This window comes from Diadema antillarum, unplaced genomic scaffold, assembly GCF_040938485.1.
Source record: "Diadema antillarum isolate AM-2024a unplaced genomic scaffold, OU_Dant_1.0 scf00000055, whole genome shotgun sequence".
Classification (NCBI taxonomy): domain Eukaryota; kingdom Metazoa; phylum Echinodermata; class Echinoidea; order Diadematoida; family Diadematidae; genus Diadema; species Diadema antillarum.
The window spans coordinates 1508154-1523061 of NW_027270944.1; the positions used below are offsets into that span (position 1 = coordinate 1508154).

The window sequence follows — 14908 nt, forward strand, 5'->3', positions numbered from 1 at the left end:
CTTACCAACACAGTGTTACAACGATTAGCACAATAACAAAAATTGCCTGACGATTCATACATTCATTTATTTTTTTTTTCATTTCCAGCAGAAACATATAATATTTTAAAGAAGTTTAATGCATAGATTACATCACAATACATGATAAAGAAATATATCAGTTTGCAAAATATGATAACATTTGTATGCCTAATGACCATTCAATTTTGCTGTCATTGTTTTCATTATTATATTTTTTTAAAAGTATCTTAAACAATTTACTTATGCAGAATAGTTACTATATTCTTTGTCTCTGGCAGGAAATTTCAAGAAATTCATTTTCATTATTCTCCCTGTCTTTATAACACGCAGGTCGAAAGTCATCCGCGTCTGACCCAAACAGAGCTCATAGAGTTTTGCTCAAAGCATGGTATTACCGTGACAGCGTTCAGTCCACTAGGTTCTCCGGAAAGACCAGAGTAAGTATGCGGGGTTTTCTGTCAGATGTTATGGAAATAAAACTGTGCTAAGTGCACAAGCCCTATCCTTATTGGCTGAGGCGAAGACATGATAACATAAACGCATGCTTTTCTCTTTCCAAATGTTTTCATCGGATGAAATTGTGTGGATTTTATTTGTTCCTCTTTTATAGGGAGAAGGGCAGGCGTTAATGTCCACGGTTAACTTTTAGAAAATGATGGTATTTCATCAGCATTTATGTATTTCTATGTTTCTTATTATTGACAGAATTTTTCTTGACCGTGGTCCTTCGTTATCTATATGATATACTCATATGTCCGAAATTTTATCTTTTCTTCTTCCTTGAATGTTCTTCATTGAATCAGAAGGATAGCCAAAAAAGGTCTTACAGGAGACCTCGAGGTGCAAAACATAGGCCCACTTTGTGTGTTGAGTACTCACAATTAATATTTTGATTCGAAATCCTGAGACGAGAAGGTGGCCACAGACGAATATTGACGCATAACTTCTACAGTTGAAATTGTTTGTTTGTTTGTTTGTTTGCTTGTTTGTTTATTTGTTTTGTGTTATTATTATTATTATCATAATTTTGGTTGGTATGTTTGTGTGTTTTAATCCCTGGTTCATTTAAACCATGCAGTTTACTCCACATCTTTTCCATTATGTTGTTCATCTGTGGTCCTTCAGAATTGTGGAATTGTGAAATACTTTTCTTTTGTTCCTATAGTAGTACGCGTCATCCTGATGACCCAGTGTTAATGGAAGAACCCGTGGTGTGTCAGATGGCCCAGAGACTGGGCAAGTCCCCCGCCCAAATTTTGATACGATACCAGATCCAGAGAGGTGTCATTGTGGTCCCGAAGAGCTTCTCCCCAACGAGGATCCGGCAAAACTTTGAGGTATCATAACTATAGACAACGATTAAAAGTCATTACAAAGAGATCTAATACAATGATATACTTAAACCATCACAAACTATATCGTCACTGTTTCCGACGGAGTAGATTAATTTTGAATTGTTGTTACGGCTCCTGATGAATCAGATCACATAATGATACATAATCAGGGCCCGCGAAACCATGGAAACCGGGTGGATGAATCTGGGACCAAACGTTTCAAAGTTCATGGATGTTTTGATATTTTCCTCTCTTTATCCCATCCCCCTTTTTTACGACCCGAAAAGGTTGGCGGGGGGGGGGGGGGGTGTGCAGCCCCCTCCCGGGTTCCGCGGCCCCTGCATAAAACGTTTGATACCCTGTATATTATTGTATGGGTGCATTTTGAAGCGGATGCAAAACAGCAAGTAATAAACAAGGAGATTTTTTTTTTTCAATGAAAAGCTGTTTAGAACAGGAACAGCTCGCGTATGTAGATGCAAAACAAGTGGTAAGATTAATTGTACAATGTAGGCTCTGTCTTGCTGTCAAATCCGGCAGCTAATTCCCACTGAATGAATTTGTAAATTCATTGCTGTGGACAAAGTGAATTCGCACAACGTGGTCACGTCTAACGTGCTAACGTCAATGCCCCTGCTAACTTGCATATCTATTCGATGACAATATTCTAAACTTCAAAAAAATCCATGACCTTCTTCTTTCATTTTCGACTTAATAACTCTTTGTTTGCTTTTATTCAATTTGTCACAGTCCACTTGTGTATGGTGTGCAATTGTGCTTTAAAGATGGCAACTTTAAAATAGAAACAAACATTACATACTTTCATCCTTGGTTATGAAATAATGAAACTGCAAAAAGATAATGGCATAGGTGATATTAAATTCATGGATAATTAATTTTGTCACAATTCCAGGCACTGAATTTCAACTTGCCAGAAGACGACCTTCTACAACTCTCCAAGCTGAACAAGAATCACCACCTCTTGCGATTTGAGATGTAAGTTTTCCTCAGAATTAATTTAAACGGAATTATTGTCCTAGCTTGAACGGATAATCCAAGTTATTTCTATCGTCTGTAAATTTGCCTTGCTTTATGTAAGGTCCAGTGGCTGATCGGGCCGGGGGGGGGGGGGGGGCGCACCGGGCGCGCACCCCCTGTATCTTTTTTTTTTTTTTTCAAACAAAAGAAACTTAAGAAGAAAAGAAAATGAAAGGGGCGCTTGCGCCCCCGCCCCGTTCCATCTAAAGTTACCCAAATGACACTAGTAACTTAATTGTTGCTATATGACGACGACTTGAAGTTCATGATTTCGCATTGCGGTACTCGTTCACAGACTACTAAATGCAGCAACACATGGCAATAGGTTTTTTTTTTTTTTTTTTTTTTTAATTCGGAACATCTATGCATTGTACTTTGGGGAAAGTGACAAGATGGAATCTCATTGTTAGCATTACTAATTAGCGCACAATTCAGACATCTACATACAGGGTTCCTTGTCGCAGAGATGATGAGACATTTGCAGATATTTGAAGTATATAGTGTACGTGTACTATACAAATAATTCTCATCTTGCGTTTTGGGGGGTTGTCAAAAAAAAAATGGCGCTCATATGAAGATTAAATATTGCCGTCATGATGTGCATTAGTGAAAAAAAAGAAGATATTGTGCAGTTTTGTAAACTGTAATTCTTTTGCCTCTTCCACCTCCCTGCCTCTTTAGGGCGAAACACTGCAAGAACTACCCTTTCTAACGTCGCAAACAGGGCAAGACGTGCTGGAACCAGTGGCAGACAAGTTGTAGTTTAGGATGTCGAAAGTATACATTGTTGACTGAAATGACACTTAATGTCGTGTATAAGACTATTTGAATGAACTTGCCCCTTAGAATCCTCATCTAATAAGCCAGTTCGCAGTTCCAATTTGCGCATTACGGAGCAGAACCAAATAGTCATTCGTATACCAACGGGCATGCTGGTTTTTAAATTCACTGGGATAAGCATCTGTGATGCGATGATTATTCATGTAATCCTTTTAAATGCTGCTTGACAGCATACTACCTGACAGCAAAAGCTGCGTGTGGCAATATCAGCAGAAAGAGATTGTTAATATATTCTATGAAAAAAATAATCATACATTATGAAATGGATGCTTTCCCAAATGTTAATTGACGGATCATTCCGGTCATCTGTGCCCTGTTTCATAAAGCTGTTCGTGAAGTTACGAACAACTTACGAGCGACTGATAATCAGTTTTTATGTGCAATACTTATCAGAATTAACATAACTCCAGCATAAGAACTGATCAACAGTTGCTTGTTAGTTGTTCGTAACTTTACGGACAGCTTTATGAAACAGGGCCCTGGTCTACGCAAGTTCATTCTTTGTTTGCACAGGATTGATGAATCTCATAAATTGTTACGTAAACAAAGCTTACGCGGGAAAATTAAACGGGTTAAGTGTCCCTAACCGACTTAGAGAAAAGAAGGAGAAGAAGAAATTGGGTCCGTCGTACCATTATGCCCATGAGCTAGCTCCTAACTCGCTTGTTAGCCTGTGGTAGTATTTTTGTTCGTTGCTTTGTTTCAGGCAGTAATGAAGTTACTACATGTAATACATTTGCACGTGCGTTAATTTCACAAACTTGACGTCACCATATCCTTCAAGTCACATCATTTGAGATATTCGGTGCGTAAATGACTATAATTGTTGGTATAGACTGTATGATCTTATGTTAATCAGGCGGCTTTCAAAAGCAACAAAAATAGTTACGAAAAAAAAGTTATGAATATATATTGTCTATTAGACAATTATATTTTGATCCCCTTTTATATACTGTTCACGAGCACATAAACTAAGAAGCTGACGATCAAGGAATTTTGCCTTTAGTATCATGTTTCATTGTATATCTCAGCCATCCATTATTTCCTCAAATATGTTCCTTTAATAACATCATACTTCTAGTGTAGGATAAGTACTGTAGTTTGTGGGTTTTCTTTTCTATGTTTAGTCTGTATATGCGAAATCGATGTAAAGTATATCGTACTATTGTTTATATACACATAAGAAAAGATTTTAATACAAAATTTCAGCAGCGAGATGCTCATTTGCTTGTTTTCTCGGCTCTTTTGGGGTTTACTTTGGGAGATGTGTCCAATTCATGAATGTGTATTCTCTCAATTTGTTGCTTTATGGTTTTTATGGCTTTTTCATGCTGTTATATTGCTTGAAGTTTTATATTGGTTACACAGCCGTTATGTACGAATACAGGGCTATTTCAAAAACAGGCTCTAAAACGACTACCCTGGTTTTAGTTGTTTTTAAATAAGACGGAATGGAATAAGCAAATCTACATCAATAAATATAAGTTGATAATACGCTGTACTGTCAATATATTATATATTGTATAGTACAATGTAAATGTATAATATATATATATATATACACATATATATATATATATATATATATATATATATATATATATATATATTTGTTGTTGTTGTTGTTTGTTTGTTCGTTTGTCTTTGGCATGATGATGATTAATTTAGCGGTCATAAAGTGCATCAATGAACAGTCGCCAGACGCGAAAATAATGAGAGAAAACTCTATTGTTGTCAGCCATCTCAAATTATAGTTTTCCTTGAAATATCACACATTCTATCCTCTCATCTGTTCCCTTGAGTACACTCTCTACAACACAGTCACGCTCTTGATGGCTGATTTTAATCCAGTCAATGCGCCGAGTCTTTCAGATCACCGCATTGTCTATAGGAAACCTATAATGAGCCCCGAACAATAGAGAGTCTATGGGAATATGATAATCTCTTTAATGGGCTCATTATAACAGGCGTGCCTACTTCTACGGATAAATTACACTTAATTATAGAGTGCTTTGACATCCACAGAACATGTAACTGACTAGTTTTGATACATTGTGCATGAGGACGACACTTTATTCAATCTGTCAAACAATTACAATGCATAATAGGTCATATCATATCCTGGAATGATATCTTCTAATGTAACATGATCTTAACAACACATAGTTTTATTCATTTTTTATTCTATTGGACATACATTTTTTTTTTTTTTTTTTTTTAGTCGGTACATATAGTAAAATATAAAGTCTACATAAGACACTTTTTTTCACTCGGCAAGGTTTTAAAAAATTCATGTAAATATGCAAGAAATATATAGAATATACATGTAGTCTTGATTTAAGAACATACAGATGAAACATATACGAGTGTCCGTATATCATACAAACACACAAGGTGAAAAACATCTCTGTGTACAGGAACTCTGTCACTCAAACCAACTATGGAACACTAAGAGCATCATCTAGTTAGAGTTCTGCATGCAGTGACCTACCATATCTACTATCCACGTCATTCCATTTTAAACAACCTCGGTAAGAAACATATACACCTGTATCAGAGTTATCTAGATTGCATGTTTGTGTATAATTACATGCAACAACAGCAACAAAAAAGATGTTCTGCCACCTTACACAATTCGTGCAATTCACACTTGCCTATTCCTTGAAAAGTGTTTATTTCATTTTTGAAAAATTGAAAAATAGTGTCTCTATGTCCCATTCTTTTTAATTTCTTTTTTCAAAACAATACTTCAACACAAAAGCAAGCTAATAAATTTCAATGTTGCAGCGATGACAAAGAAATCAATCAATCAAATAAAAAAGAAATAAGAACATATATGCATACTCGTAGCTTATAAAAATCAAACGGAATGGAATACCCGTATATTTTCTTAATTGTCAACTGGAAAGCATAAAATCCCTGAATGGTGCATTTGTGCTGGAGTTTCAAAACTTGTGCTCATGTTAAATCTGTGCACAATTTTTTTTGGCCTAACCTGATAATTGTCCTACCTAAAGAAAAATGATGAATTATTGGTGTGAGAAAAGTAAGGATGACATTAATCAACATACGCATTTCACATTCTGGACCACTGAAGGGTGTTGCTTCATCTGAAAATCCTGACATAAACAGTGCAGACAAGGAAGACAGCCTACGCCCGTCACGCCAACTCAGAAGTTCAATGAATAGTAGTAAGCAGTATGGTAGTGAAAATGAGAAAATAGGTATTTTATCAATCCCTCTACTTTGATACTTAACCTGTTCCATACTGAATTCTGAAATCCCCATTGCCTTAGTACACAGGCCACCAGGTTCCCTATGGAATGGGTGAAAGTGTTCACAAGGATAGGAACTGAAGTTATCCTTCATCTTCTTTCTGGAGAAAATGGAAGTGTTCCTACTAGAAGGTTAGCAAGTATAGTGATCACTTAGTCACACATTGCTATACATTTGGTTCAAGCTAATATGAAATAGTCACACACCACTACACATAAAACTCATGCTGACTACTATCCGGTGATTTGGATTATTCGAGTACATCTTTTTTGGCCCAACCTACATTCACAGTACATCACTACAGGGTTATGGTTCCAAACTTGTACATGTCATACTGTATACGTAGCACCCATTTAAAACTGTACACAGGAAGCATCTGAATCACAAAGGGGACACAATGTCACAGGGAAACAAGATTTAACCCTTTGTGTACTTTGTCAGAGACTGACAACCTGTCAGGGCTGACAACTTTCATGAAATGTTGTCCAGGTACATTGTCATGGAAAGTGAGAGATACTTTTGGCATTAAATGTGTTTCATAAGTTTTGTTATAATTTTGTAAAGACTGTAATGCTGGTGTGTGGTGTTATACCATTCCTTCACACAGGATAGAGAAATGTTGTGCTTGGATTTTATCCCCGACCACTGAAGACCCTAAAGGGAAATGTTAGGAGCCCATCTTTTGGAGAGAAAAAAAAGAGTAATCTTTCAACAGAATCAATGAAATATACAATGAAATATGATTGTGAAAACTAATGCATATTACTTACATTCAAATTATTTAAATATCAATATCAATATCCCATATTCTTTATACTTAACAAACATCTATAAAACTGAGCCAAGAGGTTGTGATGGAGATGACCAGTTTTGTAAAATGACTTCTTTTCACAAACATCAAAGGACTACACAATATAAAGAGGATCTTTAATATTTAAAGGGAGGCAGTCCTGAGATTTTCACTGTACTGATAATTAAGAATAGTAAAAAATATAACCTTTCACCAGTTTATACGGGTGGAAATTAAAATTAAAAACTGTCTCCGTACGCGATTTTTGACATATAATTCCTGCAGGCGATCATGTAAGAGCCTTTAGAAAGATCCTATGTCGTTGATGCCCTACTCTCAAGTTGACAGGCGTGCCTCTAAAAACCAATTCAAGTGTTCAAATGATCAGTTGTAATTTTATCATAAAATGTGAAAATATGTGATTTCATTATTTTAAACAAAATATTTTAAGCTTAGTTAAATATAATTCATGTAAATTAATATTTTAAACATACATCTATGTATATCTTTAAAATCAAATATACCATGTACTTGACATCAAATAGGCACTGTCCTTTTCTAGCTTCTGTCCGTGTTGCATACTACTCTGCGTACAAACCACTCTCGCGCGCGAATTCTTACCATACTTATGTACACATAAAGAGATTTTTATCCTCCCCACCAGTTACTGGGGAAAATCTCTTTGTGTATACAGTACTCCGTCGAGCTGAGTTTGGAGTTCAGACCGAAGATTACCATAACAATTAGCGTACGCATAACGAGCAGAACACGGCTGGGAAGAGTTGTGCCTCGGTGACATCGGACTCTCCGCCAAGACTTGCTCATTAGCATATTCACCATGCAGATTCACACTTTTTCAACAAAAAATTACGAGCTTATCTGGTGATTTGAAAGTTTGTTTTTGGTGAAAGTAGTTCATTTGAGGTACCAACAACAACATATTTTTTTAGAATTCGTGAGGACTGCCTCACTTTAAGTACTGTAGACCTATTGTTTACACCCCATCCAATTTCTCTCTAGCTCTATACATCTGTATCGAAACCTCTACCTAACAGATTCTACGGGGTTTTGGTCATCTTGATGAGTAAAATGGGCCGATGGCTTTTCTTACATTTCCATGACCATGCGATAAATGTACAGTATTTCATCTCTTTTGGCCAGTGACATATATTTTTCAGGAGAAGACACTGTCATTCACAGCATGTAAGCTGTAGGCAATGAGGTACTAGTACTATGGGATCAAGTCGTTGTTGAAAATCTATTAAAAAAATGAGGTCATTACGATCACTCTTTCTCTGACCTTTATAGATAATATGACCCCCTTGAACCAACTTCACAACCTTTACTTCAAGGTTAAAAAAAAAAATACACGACAACACTATTTCAAATACGTGGGCAAACTCTCACAAATTGTACGTGATATGCAAACAGACACACTCACAATCACAACAGAAACATACACATATACAGAATAAACTTTCAAAAATAGCATTTGTACACAGTACTTTTTTCATTTCACCACAAAGGTCACAAATGGATCATTGAGACTTGGCAGAGTAGAGTCCCAAACCACAATTATATTGCACACAGGGGTAACATGTCCAGCAAGACCGTGCATCATTTCACTCTACATTTTTAAAACCAGGGATAGGTATCAACCGCACCACACAGGTGGACTTCAGATCTCATAGTTACGAAACTTCTGGAGAGCATCGTTGCCTTTCTCTCTAGACCAGCCGGATGGAAAGGATGAATCTGAAACAGAGAGAAAAATAAAATAGACAACTGACATCAAAACCAGGGAATCACTTCTCTGTAGCAGAACAAGAAAATCCTACTCTGCAAGCTTGTCACTTCAGTGACACATGAAATTTATCACAATGGTGGAATTAAAGTGCGCTTCCGTTAAAATGAACACCATTAAGATGAAATTCTTGAAACAATAACATAAAAATTCAGGTCCCCTAATTAATACCTATATATATCTTGCACTAGTTGTACTATTCAGCTGTAATGAAATTTGAACAAAATGAAAGCAAACGGGCAGTCCCGAGGACTTCATTATAATGGGAGTTACCTGCATAGCTGTCAGACAGTATACAAATGATGCACAGGACAGAGTGGATCGGTGAGAATTGGATGCGCAAGTTTAACTTTGGAACTATTTAAACACACAAGCGTGGTGAGTGGTTTTAGACTGTTCAAAAGTTCAAAAGTTTCAAGAGCATCCACTTCTCACTGATCAACGAAATAGGCCTGCGCATCATTTGTGTTATAAAAAGGGCCCGTAAATTCATGAAATACAACCATTTCCCGCACCATGCGTCTGGTACACCTACTGCACTATACAAGACTTGAGTCATGCGTTCCGATTTTACCGGACGCATATCTCAGTGTGGATCAGTAAAAATCAATGCATGACAATTGACCAATCAGATTGCAGAGATTCTAAAGCCCATTTTATAACAAACGTTAAGCAACTGTTTGACAGACTGAATACAGACAGCTATTCACTGATAGCAATCAATAGAGACTTTTGAAGCAATAAAATGATTAAATTACCTGACTGGCAAATTGTGTGATTGTCTTTGATATCATTGCTTCATGAAAGCATGCTAAGTTCTCATTATTCCCTTATAATTATTTTTCCTAGATTTCATGTACAATGTCCAACATTCTGTTGATTTTGTCAAAGTTACACTTGAGCACAAGTGTCAATTTGCTGTGAGTTGAATACAATGATAAAATAAAGCTCCTACAAAGATCCGTACCTATGTAGCATTCTGAGTTTATTTTTGTCACATTGCACAGCTCTCTGTGTTATTTTTGTTAGAGTGTACAACTCACTTACCTGATATCTAACTTTTTTTGTGAGTTAAACTTAGAAGCAAAAAAAGGGGAAGCCTTTTCCATACTTCCAGTGGATCAGACTTCAGCTAGGTTAACTATGGATTCACACTCAATTACACAAGGCTAAATCTGTACAGCTTCAAAATGGGCACGTGCAGTGTATAGAGTACCGAAGTGTTACATCATAACCATTCATCGCCATGGAAACTGGTTTGAAAGTGTTACGTCATAGCCATTAATTGCCATGGAAGCTGGTTCTAAACAACTGTGACATCATCACTTTGGTACTCCATAACATATGACCACATCCTAAACGTACATACACAACAAATTTCTCAAGTGAATTTAGATTAACGAGGTTGGGTGCAAGGGTGATTATATTTGATGATAGAAAGCATCATACGCGCTCTCTCAGTGGGGGAAAACAAATTAGTGGGGGAAAACAAATTAGCAGGGAAATCTGCTCACTAAGCCAAGTAATTCCTGTTTAATGTACAACCCAGGTACAATAATGATCTTCATATGCAACATCAGTAAAATAATCTATCAAAATTAGAAAGAGAATTAATTTCACAAACCAGAAACAGGATTATAAATGTTGAATGCCAGTATATTTGTTCAAAAAAAAAAAAATCTTAAATTTGTGCATTGATGAGGACTGGTATAAAAACATGGCTGACATGAACTCTTGAACAAAATTAAAGAATGAAACTTACACTGTGAGAAGCTGTTGGAAGCAGCTCTTTCATCGGTACTGCCTTGGGCTTGTGCAGCATCGGGAACATCTTCTATCATTGGCTCCTTCTTCTTTCGCACTGCCCAGTGCAGGGTCTGAATAGTGAGCAAATAGAAACACAACATAATCGTTAATCATGAACAACAGATCAGTGTATGCAGTGTGATGTGATATGATAACACCTTCTCATTCAAAAATGTGAAAAATATGCAGTGCATTACACAAATTTCATGAATGTCATCAAAATGATAACTCATGGCAATTCTATAGGATCTATGCCATTTTCAGATTGATTTTGAGAAATACACCATAACTTTGACAAAACCACTTAATTCTACTTTAGCTGCAAATATGAAGTTATAGTGTAAAAACAAAAACAAACAAATCTACAAAGTTACCAGTTCATTAACTTAGAGCTGTAATCAACATATAAAAAGCATTTGCAAGTTAAACTTCAATTCAAAATTTCAGTATTTGAAATTTGGAGTTGCACCATCATGGGGAGAGTAGACTTGAAATGCTCACTGTATGGAGGGACCCCCTGGAGGACGTCCACATCTCGTAGGGAACGGTCAGACCGCTCCTCCTCCATAGGTCATAGTCCTTCCTCAGCTCCTCGTCGGTCAGGGTGTCCCGAGCTTTCTGCAGCTTCTTGAATTTCTCCACCGCCGACGGGTCGTCGGGACACTTGTCGGGATGGACATCACGCACACGGGCTTTGAACTCCGCATTGATCTGCTCGGTCTGTGGTAAGATAGTCAAATTAGCAGATGCCAAGGGCACAATTATTTTGGTGTGCTTTTCTGGTAATCATGAGGATGCACTGAGTTTTAGATTCACAAACACACTAAGTGGCAATTCTAATCACATGTAGTACGTACATCAATACATCACAGAATGATTTTGGTGCACAAAGGGAAATAGTCGGGCAAAGGGTTCACAGACCAGTGTTAGTGTATGTCTGTGAACATTCAGATTCCCACTTGTTGAGGGTTACATTTTGAAGGACTTCTTAGAAATTGAGAGCACCTTAAATTTCTCCTTCTTTTTACCAGTACTCTTTACTCACTTCTTTTCTCACAAAATCAACATTAATTTACCACAGAGCTTATTTTCCTAAATTTTCTCCATGTACTAAAAAGCAGTTGTCAAGAGAATCAACCGATCATATTATTCCGATTCACTCTTGATCCTACAGACTGTACACCCACATTTAGGCAGGTATAAATCTAAACCCGGGGTGTTCCTTGTACACAGTTATAAATCCATTCAATGAGTGAAAATAGAAGTGGCCAAGTATTGGCAAGGGAAGAGAAAGTGGAGGAACGGGCATGTAAAAATACAGTGAGAGCAACCAAAGAAAAGTTGCCAGAAATTTCAAACACATCAGTTTTTTGGCTTTTTTTTATTTACATTTTTATTTATTTTTTTTGGGGGGGGGGATGAGGGATGAGTTTAGGATGGCGGTATAAAATGAGGCATTCTTTGTCTGGTGACATTGGTAACTTGATACATGATACTTGACAGAATCCATGACATTCATTGATGCAATATGCATAAAATATACCAGTTGTAAAATTATGATAAAGTGCAGGCAAACCTGTGTAACAGGACCCAGAAACCCTAACCTGTGTCCGATACTATATATGGGGATTGTTATGATGGTGACATGACATTTTCTCCTGTGACAACTGCTCTGGTCATATTTTCTCCGGGGAGCGAGGATCAGGGTAAGGGTTGTGATGGGGTTTTATGTTTAATTTGATGCGAGAAGTAAGATTAGGGCTAGAGTACTGCGACTGGCCCAAACGCTTTGCGTTCAGGCTGCAAATAATAGGATTTCGGGTCTTGTATGGGTAACACTTCACTGTACAAGGTGGAGCCTAGAACAATGCAGAAGGACATGATGTTGCCTAGCCCAACTCGACTGCAAAAAGCCCGAACAGTTACACTGTAACAACTGACCAAGGGAGCACCCCGGGGTTAAGCCTGACTATACAGTACCATGTGTAGGTCTGAAACAGTTGTGTACAGACAGGGATCTGTATGGTTAGATTTTGCCTATTAAATGAAAAGCAAACTAAAGACAGCTTCCAAGTATTGGCCATACTTGATCAATAATCTACGTGGCAGTCTTCACAAGAACAACGCGCCCATACACAGCAAAGTCATCATGCTGTACGAAATTGTCAACTGACTACCATATTCCATGCAATGCTCCACCTTTTCTATCCCTACTCGGATACATCTATAGATAGAAAAATCCATCCGTCTGCAGGAGTTGCTCTCTTTTTAGTTTTACAGTTCCCCTCCATCCCGTAGGAGATTCTGTGAAGTCAAACATACAATGTAGTCTCCGCATAATGTTACATTCCAGACGATAAAAACAGACTGATTTTTTTTTTTCGGTCACGGATAAAACTAGACTAGAGGACATCCCTTACAATTCATACACAACACTACAATATAAACGCTCCGTCCACAAGTAGTGCTACTCGACTAGTTAGCGTGGATGTGTCTTCTCGGACATCTTGCTGACTATCATACACTACAGATACAGATATATACAGAGCTATACACAATCTCTTCCTAGATCTAGGCCTAGCTAGTATACAGACCAGTGTCATCTGCCTGTGGAATGTCCTATAGGTCTATACCTACATTATAACTAAGGCCTACAACAATGTTATCACTGTCCATATCATTTCAGCTCCATCTATCTATTGACTGTTCAGTTCCACCCCTCCCTCCACTGCATCTACATCTTGGCTCTTTAGATAATGAGAGAATCTTTTCACATACGTTACACCTATAGTACTAAATTTACTACGTGTTCTTGGGATCACACTCTCACCAACTCAACTTTTTTACTCAAGTAAAATAAATTTTACAACAACATAGACCCTCCTCTATATATGTGTCATACATGAAAACTCAACAGCTCAATAACATGACTGCACCATCACCACTAGACCAGCCCATGTCATTATCACAGAATACTGTATGTTGTAGCCTGGTACAGTGGTAGTGTTGTAGTATTTCTAGTGGTAGTGGTATCAAACAGTGAAATTTTGGAAGAGTCAAAATTGAAAGCTTGTATCAAATTTACAGCATAGGCCCTAAAAGTATAACTGTCAGTTACACTCGTAGTCGTATACTCACCGTCGACAGTTCATCACAACCCAGAAGCCAGTAGTAATCGTCCTCTAATTTCCTCTCCACGGCCCAGATGTCGGCCATCATGAGATTAAAAATAGAAATGTCGATCGTTTTGATGGAGTGAACAAGGGAAGAGTGTGAACATCAAACCGCTTTCCTTCTCTGTCTATCTACACAGCTGTGATGATGTAGCTGTAGCTCCCTCCTCACTGCACTGCAACTGCACTCACCGCTCACTCCTTGTCCACGCCCACACGTGACGTAATAACCCGACAGGATAGGCAAAACACGCATTGTGCTTGCAGCACAGGATCTGCGGCATAGCAGCAGCAGCAAGACTGGCCGGCCCGACTGGCCGGCGCGGCGCGGACGGACTCGACAAGGGCAGCAGACTGGACGACTGACTAGCTGGAGAAATGCCATGCTACCGGCAAAGATTCTACACACTACACATTGATATTACCAAAGATCTTTGATACGGGTAGGATCTTTGATGCTGCCACCACCAGTAAGATTGACTAGTTTAGAGGTTGCCTGCCTGTATCGTGCCATTCATGGCTTTTTTTTTTTCTTCTTTTTTTCAGTTGACCTTGTCTGATTAGTTGTCATTTCTGAAAGGCATTCTCGTTCGGTTCATAAAAACGTAAAGTTTACTTGTACTAGAAAGTTGTAGATACTGCATGTGTTACGTTGGCAGGGGGTTCACCGCGGAGTAAGTAAGGTTCTGAAATATTAGATTACAAGGTTGATTTATTTACATTATGGCCCAATAATGAAATGCAAGCTGCAAGTTAATTTTACAAAACTAACGTTAGACAACTGCGTGAATGTGAGTATGTGGGACCATTAACTTATACTAGATAG

General features: G+C 37.7%; 2 protein-coding genes across 2 annotated transcripts; one reads left to right on the top strand and one right to left on the bottom strand.

The window, feature by feature from the left end:
* Positions 1-348: 348 nt before the first annotated feature.
* LOC139715781 (1,5-anhydro-D-fructose reductase-like) lies at positions 349-3212 on the top strand. Its single transcript, XM_071627320.1, has 4 exons — positions 349-458; positions 1187-1358; positions 2269-2351; positions 3075-3212. Exons 2-4 carry the CDS (start codon positions 1218-1220, stop codon positions 3103-3105), a joined length of 255 nt encoding a protein of 84 aa, XP_071483421.1. The 5' UTR covers positions 349-458; positions 1187-1217; the 3' UTR covers positions 3106-3212.
* A 5765-nt stretch (positions 3213-8977) lies between these two features.
* LOC139715820 (dnaJ homolog subfamily C member 12-like) lies at positions 8978-14143 on the bottom strand. The gene is made up of 4 exons (XM_071627359.1): positions 14048-14143; positions 11411-11629; positions 10866-10980; positions 8978-9054 (listed from the first exon to the last, which is right to left on the bottom strand). The coding sequence occupies exons 1-4, from the start codon at positions 14126-14128 to the stop codon at positions 8978-8980; spliced, it is 492 nt and encodes a 163-aa protein (XP_071483460.1). The 5' UTR covers positions 14129-14143.
* Positions 14144-14908: the final 765 nt, after the last annotated feature.

Coding starts and splice junctions, on each gene's coding strand:
- LOC139715781 (XM_071627320.1), top strand. CDS start 1,218: ATGGAAGAACCCGTGGTGTGTCAGATGGCCCAGAGACTGGGCAAGTCC. Junction 1,359..2,268: donor GGATCCGGCAAAACTTTGAG/GTATCATAACTA, acceptor TCACAATTCCAG/GCACTGAATTTCAACTTGCC. Junction 2,352..3,074: donor CACCTCTTGCGATTTGAGAT/GTAAGTTTTCCT, acceptor CTGCCTCTTTAG/GGCGAAACACTGCAAGAACT.
- LOC139715820 (XM_071627359.1), bottom strand. CDS start 14,128: ATGATGGCCGACATCTGGGCCGTGGAGAGGAAATTAGAGGACGATTAC. Junction 11,630..14,047: donor GTTGTGATGAACTGTCGACG/GTGAGTATACGA, acceptor ATCTTACCACAG/ACCGAGCAGATCAATGCGGA. Junction 9,055..10,865: donor TTCCAACAGCTTCTCACAGT/GTAAGTTTCATT, acceptor TCTCTGTTTCAG/ATTCATCCTTTCCATCCGGC.